Source organism: Rhineura floridana, chromosome 21 (assembly GCF_030035675.1).
Source record: "Rhineura floridana isolate rRhiFlo1 chromosome 21, rRhiFlo1.hap2, whole genome shotgun sequence".
Taxonomy (NCBI): domain Eukaryota; kingdom Metazoa; phylum Chordata; class Lepidosauria; order Squamata; family Rhineuridae; genus Rhineura; species Rhineura floridana.
In genome coordinates this window covers 10,024,199-10,037,604 of record NC_084500.1, presented here as the reverse complement: position 1 = coordinate 10,037,604, position 13,406 = coordinate 10,024,199, and the positions used below count along the sequence as shown (strand labels likewise).

The 13,406-nt window shown below is 44.7% G+C and overlaps 1 protein-coding gene across 5 annotated transcripts in view; it reads left to right on the top strand.

Annotated features, from left to right (window-relative positions):
- The window catches only part of RAP1GAP2 (RAP1 GTPase activating protein 2), a 335,084-nt gene that overhangs the window by 85,926 nt on the left and 235,752 nt on the right, over window positions 1–13,406 (top strand). For 2 of the 5 annotated variants that reach the window (XM_061604667.1, XM_061604665.1), the window contains exon 1: window positions 4,762–5,080. The exons of 1 other annotated variant lie outside the window; for it this stretch is intronic. In XM_061604667.1, coding sequence (XP_061460651.1) covers window positions 4,974–5,080 — 107 coding nt within the window. In that variant the 5' untranslated portion in view covers window positions 4,762–4,973. Of the gene's footprint in view, window positions 1–3,820; window positions 3,855–4,761; window positions 5,081–13,406 lie in introns of those variants that run through there. 2 more of the 5 variants (XM_061604672.1, XM_061604670.1) reach the window with 2 other exon arrangements.

Here is a 13,406-nt window from a genome sequence, read left to right as displayed (position 1 = left end):
CAACTTTCCATGTGGGAATTCAGATTAACATGCTTGTACACACAATCTATTTATTTATATGAACATTTCTAACCTGCCCTCCTGGCACTCACACACTTCACTTTATGGTTCTTTTAAAATTGGGATTCAGTTTTTGACGTGTACACCAGGGGAAGGGAACTTTAGGCCCGGAGGCCGGATGCGATCCTCTGGGCCTCTCCACCTGGCTCTTAGGATGCTCCCCAGGCCAGATTCCTCAATGGGAGTGCTTCACCTCCTGAGTGTTTTGGCCTGGCTGGAACATGTCCTTGAATTCTGATAATGCCTCTTGCTCATCTGGATGGACAACAGAGAGGGGTGTGTGAATATGTGTAGAAAGTAGCCTGTGGCACAAATTGACATTCATTGATCCACCCACTTTGCCTCTGACCCTGCCCACCACTGCCATGTGGCCCTCAGAAGGTTGCCCAGAAGGGAATGAGGCCCTTGGGCTGATAAAGGTTCTCCACCCCTGATGTACACAATGATAAATTATCCACTGATGACTCACAACAATAATATGAAACATTCAGATCCAGTTATAATGTTATGCACAATAGAGATGTTTGATTTTTTAAATTTAATTCAGCATTCAAAGACGCACAATGCAACATATAAAAATATAACATAATTTGCTTAACCCATCATCCTCTCCAAGCATCTATGTGCCCCATAGCTGTTATAGACCAAGAACACGTTTCTTTTATAATGCCTGTCCTTTGACCTTGATCCTCAAAAGCAACTTGGGCCAGAAGGATGCATCCCACATTCCCAATGCAGTGTTTTAGCACCAAATGTGGGAAGAATTATCTAACATATTTTTCTACATTATTTCCCCTCATATGCATTTTTGTAAATGTTGTTTAGTTGGCTAACTACATCCCAAAATGCTAATAAATGTGAATTTTGAGGGATGGCTGTGTTTTGGTTCTCATACTGATTAAGAAAGTGCAAATTTGATAAATTGTGCTTGAAATGTGAACTGTATCGAAGTTCTCACCCATCCCTAGTGGTGACCGGTGCCCATCAGGGTCTGGCAGGGTGGGAGGCAGGGAGGCCCACCTTAGGTGGCACCAGACGCAATGACAGGCAGAGCCAACTAATGCTAGCTTTGTCCTCCTCCTCCTCCTTGCTAAGTTCTACATTGCGAATAAGGAGGAGGAAGCTGACAGGCACTGCTGCTCCTTAAGTGGGGGCTGGATGAGGTGGACTGAGTTTGGTGGGGCATGTTTGGTGATGCTAAAAAAAGCTTTCTTCAGGTATGTCCATAGTAAAAGAAAGAGAAAAGAAATGGTGGCAAAGCTACTCAATGAGGATGGCAAAATGATAACAGATGACAAAGAAAAGGCAGAAGTGCTCAATTCCTACTTTGGCTCAGTCTTCTCCCAAAAAAGGGTCTAGCTAAATGTGGGCAGGATGGAACAACTATCAGGTGGATCCACAGTTGGCTCCAGAATGGTACTCAAAGAGTGCTTATCAATGGTTCCTTCTCAAACTGGAGGGAGGTAACGAGCAGGGTATTACAGGGCTCGGTCCTGGGCCCAGTGCTCTTCAACATTTTTATTAACGACTTGGATGAGGAGGTACAAAGACTGCTTATCAAATTTGCAGATGATACAAAATTGGGGGGGGCATAGCTAATACTGTGGAAGACAGAAACAAATTTCAAAGGGACCTTGATAGGCTGGAGTATTGGGCTGAAAACAACAGAATGAAATTCAACAGGGATAAATGCAAAGTGGCTGCAAAAAGGCAAATGCTATATTAGACTGTATTAACAGAAGTATATTTTCCAAATCGCATGAAGCACTAGTTCCCCTCTATTCAGCACTGGTTAGGCCTCATCTTGAATACTGCGTCCAGTTCTGGTCTCTGCACTTCAAGAAGGATGCAGACAAACTGGAACAGGTTCAGAGGAGGGCAACAAGGATGATCAGGGGACTGGAAACAAAGTCCTATGAGGAGAGGCTGAAAGAACTGGGCGTGTTTAGCCTGGAGAAGAGAAGACTGAGTGGAGATATGATAGCACTCTTCAACTACATGAAAGGTTGTCACATAGAGGAGGGCCGGGATCTCTTCTTGATTGTCCCAGAGTGCAGGACACAGAATAATGGGCTCAAGTAGCAGGAAGCCAGATTTCGACTGGACATCAGGAAAAACTTCCTAACTGTTAGAGCCATACGACAATGGAACCAATTACCTAGAGAGGTAGTGGGCTCCCCGACACTGGAGGCATTCAAGAGGCAGCTGGACAGCCATCTGTTGGGAATGCTTTGATTTGGATTCCTGCATTGAGCAGGGGGTTGGACTTGATGGCTTTATAGGCCCCTTCCAACTCTACTATTCTATGATTCTAAGCCATCTAGCTAAGCATGTGCTGCTCAGACTGGTAGCAGCTCTCCTGATTTTCAGACAGACATCCCTACTGGAAGGTGCCAGAGATTGAACCCAGGACCTTGTCTGCTGCCCCTTTAACTCTGTCCACTGGGGATCACTTTGTAAATATGATGACATCACTACGCTCTGTTGCCAGTCAGATTTATTTACTTGACGATGTCACATAGCCAGTGAAGAGTGAGGGCAGCGTCACATTACTCTCTTGATCTTCATTGCTCTCATTTCGAATAACCAAAGTCAGTGAGCTGTGGAAAGGGGGAGGGAATTGTCACTGCCGAAAAGTTTTTGTAATAAACTGCCCCTCAACTTTCAACTTTGCAGTCTCTGATTCCAGACTATCCAGCATGTCCGCAGTTTCCACCCAACTTTCAGCATGCACAGATGAAGTGATCCCCTCCCCATGCCACTCATTAATAAATCAAGCCCTTTTCTTTTTAATACTCTGGAAATGTTTCTAATCCCCAGCAACAATCAGTAAATGACAGCCACTGGGGGGGAGCAGTTACACGGGACAGTCACATCACTAAGTGTGATCCTCTGAATAACCCATTTTCCCTAAGCAGGTGAAATAATTCATTTTAGAGAAAAATGCATTTAAACACACATTCACCACACACAACCCCTGGCAATTCATCACACTCACCTTACCATTAATGATTGCTTGGTAGTTTGCAAACCAACTGTGTGTTATTTGGTCCTTTGTTCATGTCTGAGCATGTCTGAGCAGCACATGCTTAGCTAGATGGCTTAGAATCATAGAATAGTAGAGTTGGAAGGGGCCTATAAGGCCATCAAGTCCAATCCCCTGCTCAATGCAGGAATCCAGAGAGCTTTTGCTAGTCGGGCGGTATATAAGTGTAATAAATAATAATAATAATAATAATAATAATTTGTAATTTTTTAAAGTATTATTTCACTTTTATATCTATATTTTTGTCTATCTGCTTTCAAATCTATCTATCTATCTGGAATGTTCCAACAATGGTCTGTTGACTGTAATAAAATTTGATTTGATTTGACACTTGCCTTACCAGAAGCTTTGGCTTCCGCAACAAGTCCTTTCGGACATAAGGCAGGTTTAAATTTAATAAATAAATAAATAAATAAATAAATAAATAAATAAGTCCGATCACAGCACACAGATGTGGGAAAGATCTCCTGCCAAGCCAGTTTGAACACATGAAGAGGGGCGTGCCTCTCAGTGGCAAACAGTGCTTTCATTTCGGCTTGTCAATTATTTATCCAGGGTGGCAAGCTTTGGGCGAGGAGGAGCCTCCACCCCTCTTAACTCCTTCAAATGCCTTAATGGAGTTTGTTTGTTTGTAATGGAGATAATTAAAGCTGCAAGTGAAGCCCAGGAAAGTGCTGCAGCTACCAGGCTTCAGCTCTTCTCCTCTGAAGAGAGAAGTGGTAGTGTGAAAGTGAGCAGTAGTGAGTGAGTGAGTATCCCTTCGTGATAGTCACAGCCATGCCCCTCCCCCTTTTCCCTGCTGGGCTGAGAATGGGAGCCTTGTTAATGCCTTCTCTCATAGCAACAGATGTTCCTAGGAGCCAGTGAGCATGAAAGTGGAGTATTAGCTACTGAGAAGAGTCTTCTCAGTGGCTGACTTACCTCCTTTCACTCTGATTGGCAGGAAAAGACAAGGAAGCATGCTAGAAGTCTCTTCTCAGTGGCTAACACACTCCCCTTTCATGCTGATTGGCTTGGAGATAGAGACCCTGCTGGGAGCCTGCTCTCCAAAAGGTAATGGGACTAAGACGCCCTGAGACCCCGGATGACTACACCCCTGGCCATGCCCCTCCTCCCTTTTTGTGCTGCTGGGTTGAGAATGAGACCCTTGTTAATGTCTTCTCGTACAACAGATGTCCTTAGAAGCTAATAAGCAAGAGCCGGGAGAGTGTCAGTTACTGAGAAGAGTCTTCTCAGTGGCCGACTACCCATCTCCTTTCACTCTGATTGTCTCCAATCATCAGGAAAGAAGTTACTGAGAAGAGTCTTCTCAGTGGCCCACTACTTATCTCCTTTCACTCTCCCAGTGGGCAGGAAAGAAGCCCATTAGAAGACTCTTCTCAGTGACCAAGACTCAGTGACCTTTCATGCTGATTGGCTTGAAGGATGCTGGCGACATAGGAAGCCTTCTCCCACAAAAGCAAAGGGTCTAACCTCCCCCCCCTAGACCCTGGACAACTACACCCCTGGGCGAGTAGGTCCGCGTGTGTACGGCTGCGAGGGATGCACCTGCCCCGGGCATGCCGCCCTTGCTCTGCCGGCTTGGCAACTCAGCGAACCTCCGCTAGCCACTGGAGCTCAGCAGAGGGGCTGGCTGAGGGAAGCGCAGGCGGGCGCCGGTCGCCGGGAAGGTGGGCCGAGTGGGAGCGCGTCACCTGATTCCGGGAACAGGCTTACCCAGCCGACTGGAGCCCCAGGCGGGCAGGAGGAGGACGCGTGTGCGAGGGAGGACGGGGGCTGCCTGCCGCCCGCCCCCTTTAAAAGGCTCCCTTGCCAGCGGCCGGCGACATCGGCGCCGCCGCCTGCCCGCAGACGGGCCACCCGAGCGATGTCGCAACCTCCGGGCAGGATGCACGCCAAGCGAGCCGGCATCAGAGCAGCTGTTGTCCTCATCGGATTGTTGCACAAGTCCCGAAAGCAAAATAAAGAGAAGAGGTAACGCGCGAGCGTCTGCCTGGGCGTCTTCGGGCGTCGGGTTGGTCTCTTTTCACGCGGGAGGAAGGCCAAGGAGAGGGTCGGCGCCGTACGCTTTGAATTGCGACTCCGCCGCCAACCCAGGGAACCGGGAAGCCGCCGAAGGGTCGCCTCCTCTAGCCGGGTGTCGATCTGATGGTGGCGACTCGCGTCCCGGCTGCTGGGCGCTTTGGGAACTCGCGCCGCTCCAGACGGGAGATTTGGGTGGCCCTGGCAAAGACGCGCTTGGAGAGACGGCGAGGGTGGCTCAGGGGCAGAAGGCGGCGAGGCGGTCTGCCCGGTCCTTCGCGAAGGCGGGGAATGCCTGTCAGCCCTGGACTTGGCACGGAGCTTGGGGAGAGGTCTGTTGGGAGACGCGCGGGGGCGGCCTGTCCGGTTGACCCCCATGCTCTGCGTGTCTCGGCGCTAGGGCTGTTGCAGTGGTAGAAGCGAGGTTGATTCAAAAGAACGCCCTCCCCATGGGTCTGGGGGTTCAGGTAGACCAGAAGCTGACATGATTTTGTAGCTGCGCTCATTAAACCGGGGGCAGCGCCGTCTGTTCCCAAACTGCGAAAATGTGGTCTGCTCGCCTTCTTGTGTCCCTCTCATTAGTGTAGTAGCAAATTTAGAAGTGCAGGGTCCCTTCATGATAGTCACAGCCACACACCCCCTTTTTGACTACTGAGGTGTAGCCTTTTCCCACCACAGCAGGTGTCCCTAGCAGCCAATCAGCATGAAGGGGGGAGTGTTGGCTTCTGAAAAGAGTATTCTCAGTGACTGACTCACCTCCTTTCACTCTGATAGGCTCCAATCAGCAGGAAAGGACAAGGAAGCATGTTAGAAGACTCTTCTCAGTGACCAACTCACTCCCCCTTTCATGCTGATTGGCTTGTAGGAAGCTGGAAACATAGGGACCCTGCTGGAATCCTGATTCCCAAAAAAGTAAAGGTCCTAAGACCCCCACCGCCAGTCCCTGGACCACTACACCCCTGGTCCTCCTGTTGGAGATCAACAGTAGATCGAAGATGATTCAGGATGTAGCCATTGTAAAAAAGTGTAATTTCTTTTATGTCTTATCGATTGTATTTCTGTATTTTAACTATTTCGATGTCATACTGATTATGCATTTCATTAATTTTAATGGGTCTGTGACCATGTAATAATAATAATAATAAAGATGTAGCAATCGCTTTCCCCCTCTTCCCGTGGTGACAGGTTTGATTTCCCCCTCCCCCCTCGCTCTCTTCTGGGACTTAAACAGTGTTTAAACTTTACCTCAAGCTTAAACTTGATTTCAAGCACTTTGATTTTACAGACAAAGTTTTATCATCCCCCCCCCCCCCCAAAAAAAGACAACCTTCCAAATCTACAGAAGAAGCTAGGGGAAAGATTAACAAGAAAGAAGCCCTGGAAATGGTTGTTGCTGGGTTTTAAAATTTTATTTAGTTGTCCTGGTTAGCCATTTCTAACGTGGGCAGCGGGAGGACTCAGAGAATGAACTGGACCATCATAAATTACATTAGAACAATTATTGCTTGGCAGGGTTCCAGGGAAACAGGCAAGTAAGTGAGTGGGAAGTGGTGTGTTTCATTCTTAATAAAGCAAGGTGGGTATGCAAACTCATCGTTTTGTTTATTGCTTGTGTGGTGCCAGCAATGCGCATCACACTTTGCAAATCACAAGGGGATAGATCTCTGCCTCAATAAGCTTACAATCTAAAATTCAGCACTGGGGAAAGAAGATAGGGAAGGCGGAGGGGATTGAAGTTAGCATTCCAACTGCTCAAAGGATATACATTTGTTTCAGTTAATGGGTGCTTTGCTTGGTTATAGGAGAAGGATGAGGATTTGGGTACAGAGGTGTAGTCATCTGGGGTCTTGGGGGGGTCTTAGACTCCTTATTTTTTTGGGAGCAGGGTCCCTGCAGGGTTCTTATGTCTCCAGCATCCTACAAGCCTTTCATCCTACATGAAAGGGGAGCGTGTTAGCCACTGAGAAGAGTCTTCTAACATGCTTCCTTGTCCTTTCCTCCTGTCTGGAGCCAATCAGAGTGAAAGGAGGTGAGAAGACTCTTTTCAGTAGCTAACAGTCCCCTGTTTTGTGTTTATTGGCTCCTAAGTTTGTTGTGGGGAATGGCATTAACAAGAAACTTATTTTCAACCCGGCAGCAAACATGGGTGAGGGGTGGCTGTGACTATCATGAAGGGACCCTTCACTTCTGAATTTGCCACTACCCTGCTGTTTGCGTATTGTTTGGGTATAGCACCAAAGGCTTTGCGGAAGAAAGTTGATGTTTCCGTTTCAGTGTGGTGTCCCAACAAAGCAAACAGATCGCTTTAAGAACAAATAGCCCTCTGGCAATGTAGGGAATGTGGCACAGCTATTGTGATGGCATCTGAGGAAGTCAGATCTTCCCTTCAAAAGCTGCCAATGACATTTGTTGGATGTGATCCTCTGTACCTTTACTCCAGAGTAAGTCCTTCTGACTTCAGTGGGAGGCATTCCTGAGGAAGTTTGCTTCAGATTGTCTCCTTATTAGGGATGTGTGATTCTGTCCATTTCAGTACATCTTCATTTCTGATTTTTCTGATCTTTTCAGTTCTCCACATTTCCACATCTGTTTGTGAATTTTTTGTTTTAAAAAGTCCTCATGAACATTCATCAGTATTTTCCTGTGAATTTCTCCTAATATACACATCTTTGGATGCGATTTTGTCTAATATTCCCATTTTGGCAAAGCAATTTTCTCTAATATCATGTATTTTCACTAATATATGCATCATGGTGCACACTTTATCTGTATATGCTTTGCGTACTGATTCCTTGGCTGGGCAACAGCACTGCAAATTTTAGTGAAGTGTGAATTTCAAAGGATGGCTGGGTTTTGGTTTGTGTATTGTTTTGGAAAGCACAAATTAGGTAGGTTCACTCTTAAATGTGAATTGAATTACATTTCTCCTCCATTGTACAGGACTCCTTGGCACATTTTACAATGATTTACAAAGCTCTATGGGATGCTAACAGATACCGAGGACACCATTCTCATTTTGGTTGACTAATATGTTAGAATGGCTTACATCCCTCTTCCTCTCCTTCCTCCCAAAGTATACATGCCCCCTCCCTTGTAAGAGAAGGGTCAATAATCACTTAAAGGGATCAATTTAGAAGGGGAAAAAATAACCTCTCATGATGACCTGGTCCATTATTTTGTTATGCAGTTTGTAGTTCATTACAACTCCTTGGTTTCTCCGAAAGTGTGAACATTGAAAAAATGCCTGGAATGACTTCCGGGAAGGGTGACTTTGCCTGTGCCTGCCTTTGAGACGAGCTCTCGTCTCAGAAGAAGCTTTTTCAGTTTTAAAATCAGTCAGAATGTTTTTTTTTTACTGGTAAAGACTTTCTCCCGAGCAGGGAGAAACCTAGAGATTAACCACAAAAGCTTGTGTTTGTTGGGGGGACTGGATTTCATTAGTTTATGAGAGAAGGTTCAGCCAGCAACGCCGGACGGACTTCCAACCAAGCTCTAACTGATTAAGCGAGACGTTTATCTTTTCTTTAAAGATAAACGGATTTTAACAGGCAAGCATCCTTTCTATTTTTATCATCTGGCTTAAATTGTTGCAACAAAAAGAGATTTGTCAATGAATCAGCTATAAAGAATCCCTGGGTGAGTTATAACTCTTCTCTTTCATTCACGAAATTAAGGAGGAAAGAAATCGTAATAGCTTATCTTTGTTTTTTATTGCAAAAAGCTGGCCTGGATTGTGCATTTTAAAGATACAAACGGATGAGGGATTTCTATTCCGAGGAGAAAAAAAATAAATAAATCTGATTTATGAGCTTTTGAGTATTATATGTCTGGAACTATTTTTTCTGGTCTATTTCATTCTGACGAATCTGCTTGTTCTGGATGCCACTAACTGTTTTGATGCTGTGAACTAAATTTGTTTTGCATTCCTGAACATATAAGAGATAAGGCAGGCTGTGTTGGCTACACTGTGATGTCACCAGGCTTGGAATATTAACCCCTTTGTTGCTGGAATAAGAAGTGGTTTTTTTTTTCTTCGTGGTTTTAAGAATGGCAATCAAGAAAGTGACTGAGACCCTGGAAGTAATTATGTTTCAGAAAATAATGGATGAGATTGAGATAATGAAACAAACCCTGAGACAGGGTAGACAGGAGATGAAAATTGAATTTGGCAAAATGAAGCAGGAGCTTAAACAAATAGGGGATTTTGTGAGAGAGGAGGTTGATGAGATCAGAGATACAAATGGTCAAGCATTAGAAGATGAAAAAAGAAAAATTAAAGGGAAGATGCAAGCCCTGGAGATTGGAACAAATGTGGAACTGGAAAAAGACTCGGAGTTTATGGATATTAGAGATAAAGTTTACTGTTTGGAATTCAGCATTGTCTCCGAAGAAATTAATGAAGATATCAGAGATAAAGTTATCAATGTCTTGGATAAATTTCTGGACTGGATTGATGTGATGGAGTTTGACATAGAAAAAATTTATAGAATTAATTACAGATATGTGACAATGGAAAAACTTTCAAGAGATGTGCCAGTGCATTTCGTAAAAAAGAAGAATAGAGATATGACTTTACAACAATATTTCAGCAACACATTCAGAATTGATGGCAAGGAAATATTTGTGATAAAGGAAATTCATATCAGACTCTTATTATATGACTATGGCTATGACAGCAAGATTATTATGGGACACTGATAATGGAAGAATGGCTACTGAAATTACTGGACCTAACAGGATTAGTATGGGTGCAAGGATGGAAGATGGAAGATGGAATTAGCATTGATAATGGAAGAATGGCTATTGAAATTATTGGACCTAACAGATTTGATAAGATGGATTAATTGACATGTTTATTTGGAGAAAAATTGATAGATATATTTCTCAAGGAGTTGAAACCTCTCTTTGACTTTTTGTGGAAAGAATAAGGTGATGTTTATGAGATTTGATGATTAATTAAGATAACTACTGGAGGAAAGTGATTTTGTAATATAATTTAAGAGACAGGTTTGTTATATATTGTAGACCTATAACTGATCTGCGACAAATCGGAAGTCAACATTTTATTTTATTGTTTAATTTGTATTTTTGTTTTGTTTTGTTTTGTTTTTGAAAATGTGAATAAAAATTAATGATAAAAAAGAAAAAAAGAAAAAATGCCTGGAATAATTCGTTACCCCGGCATGTTTTGTTCCCCAAGAGAGAGCTGCTGTGATGAGATGGTTATAGTGTTTGACTAGGAACTGGGAGGTCTGGGTTCAAATCGCCACTCGGCGAATGGTTACACAATCTCTGTCTCTCTCTTGGCCAAACCTACCTCACAGGGTCATTGTGAGAATACAAGGGGGAACTACAACGTGTTCTGTGCTAAAGGGAAGGATAAATATGTAATAAATAAATGATTTCCCAAGTGTAGGGAATTTCACTGGTTGTCTTATGATGGGTCAGTGGCCTTCTCAGGAAAGAGTATTGGAAACCTGCTGTGTGTGGTGGGTTTTTGTTTTTTTTGGTTGTTTTTTGGGGGTTTTTTTGGTAATATTTATCTAGTTACAACTCTGAGTGTTGTGAAGCAGAGAAGCACATGGGTGGGTGGTGCTGGACTTTAAAGCAGCATGTTCCTTCATTTGTCTAGGATGCAGTTCTCTGTGATTTGTCGTAAGCATGACATCATGTACAGTGTCTGCATTAAAGCTGGGCTGAACCCTTTGGCCCAGTTTTTTGTTAATATATATAAGTACAGTTTGTGTGTGAAAAGAGATCACCCCTGAACGTCAGGGCAAGTAAGCAAACTTCTAAGATTTTATTTTATTTATTTATCTTATTTTATTATTACATTTTTATCCCACCTTTCCTCCAAAGGGCTCAAGAGAGGCTGTGACTGGAAGGTCACCCAATGAGCTTCATGGCTGAGCGGGGATTTGAACCCTGGTCTCCCAGATTCTAGTCCAACACTCTAACCACTACACCATACTGGCTGTTTTTCTTTTTGTGGTGGGAGTGTTTGCTTACCTCAACATTTAGACAAGATGGCTGAGGCATGTGCTTTTTCTTCTCTCCCCCCTAGGGTTGCCAGGCTCAGGGCCTGAGACTGACCCTGTATCTTTAGGAGAAGAGAAAGTCAGCCAAGTGCAGGTGTTCTTTCAACCCTGTAATGGGAAGACCTCTTGGAGGCTGGGCCTGGCCTCTAAAAGGTCTTCTGTATCTTTAAAAGTTGTGCAGGGGGAAGGGAGAATTCCACCTTGTGGTTTTTCCCATTACAGTGTTGCAAGAACACCTGCACTTGGTTGACTTTCTCTTCTCCTAAAGATACAGGATCAGCCTCAGGCCTTGAGCCTGGCAACCGTAAAGGACAAGTAAGCATGTTAGAAGACTCTTCTCAGTGGCTAACACATTCACCTTTTGTGCTGATTGTCTCGTAGGATGCCAGAGACATAGGGTCTAAGACCCCCCGAGACCCTGGATGACTACACTCCTGGTTATGAGACCTGTTCATGTGAACCCATATCTTACATATTCCCGAAAGTGCTATTTTGAGGATCTTTCCTGGGTGACTACATGCCACAGAGATTATTGCAATGGACACAATTACTGTAAAATTAGTAGTAATGTCTAGCTTACTTGGAGGAGTTAGCAAGAACCTATAAATGTTTATATATTTCAGTGAAGGCTTGTCTGCTTGAGATAGAATAATAGAATAGTAGAGTTAGAAGGGGCCTATAAGGCCATCAAGCCCAACCTCCTGTTCAATGCAGGAATCCAAATCAAAGCATTTGGTAAGTGGGGCAGTGCCCCAGTTGCCCTGTCTGTGTTCTGCTAACTCCCATCTGCCTCCCTTCATACTTACCATTGGTGCAGCCCATGTGCAGGACAGGTGCCCTCACTCTCCCACAGTTGTCCTCCAGCAACTGGTATTCAGAGGCCCGTCACTGGCTCTGGCTCCACCTACTGTTGATCTCCCTGCTGATGCCACTGCCACCATCTTGGTTGATGGCAGGCATGTGCACTATGCATGCACATCATTCACATGACACGAGAGGTAGGTGGGGCATGCAGGTGGGCTTATTAGCCCTGTGCTGCATGTATTGGGGTGTGTGTGTTGGGCTACAGCTCTGCAGGCCCAGGACAGACTGTGCCCGAGGGCCCAGTCATGTCTGGTGCCAATTCTGCTTAAAGCATACCTGACAGGCGGCTGTCCAGCTGCCTCTTAAAGGCCTCCAGTGTTGGAGAGCCCACCACCTCCCTAGGTCATTGGTTCCATTGTCACACCACTCTAACAGTTAGAAAGTTTTTCCTGATGTCCAGTCAAAACATCTGATCTTCTTCAAAGTCCTCCTAAGCTTTTTGTTTTAATTAAAATAATTATGTTATTGCTTTTATCCCCTTAGATGTCTAAAAACTAGTTGTCTGCCCCTTGTTACCTGTGAACATCCAGAAAAAGTGTCTCTAGGCTCAAGGGATGGTGAGGTGGCCAAAAGTAGGTTAGCCTTCATAGGTTTCCTTTAAGTCTGCCCACAACCGTGGGTTACTCTGAACCCTCCTAATGTTGTTCCAAAACTGGAAAAAGCTTCCTTTTGGGATAACGCTGACTTGCACTTCCTGCAAGAGTCCTGACCTGAAGAAAATAATACCCAGCTAGGAGGCAGGTTGAGGAGGCAAGGTTAAGTCACGTAACTAAGCTGAAGAAGAGGTCTGAATCCCGTGGACATCCATGGGGTCAAAGCATGCTTGAAAAGAGTGGCATGGAGCAGTCCAAGGAGTGCAGCTCCTGAAGGAATTAACAAAGTGGAGACTGAGAAGTGTATAATGATGGGAAGAAAGCTTCCTGACTGGGGTTAACTCTAACACGGAGGGGGTTCTCGCTAAGGACATCACTGGACAGAAGGGACATGAAATGACAAAGGGCACAAGTCAGCAGGCATCACAATACAACGTTCCCACTGGAGAGAGGCCAGAAAGTCATGAGGGGTCTCTGGACAATCAGAACTTGCAGCCAGATAGTCTGGATATGTTTCCTCGGAAATGTAAGTTGAGATTTAATCAGGAGAAGATGCTTGCTGCAGGATGCACTATTGTATTTTCTTGAAAGTTACTTAATATCTGAATAAAGGCTTGGGGTGGATAATTTCATTGAATATGGCAAGAGGTTCAGGAGACCGGTTAGGGATGTACTCATGTTATTGCTGCTATAGTGGGGAAATTCCTAGCAGCACAGCTACTGTGGGAAGGGTGTTTGGCTGAAACCGCTAGGCCTTCCCCTAGTGGGACAATACTTGGCCTG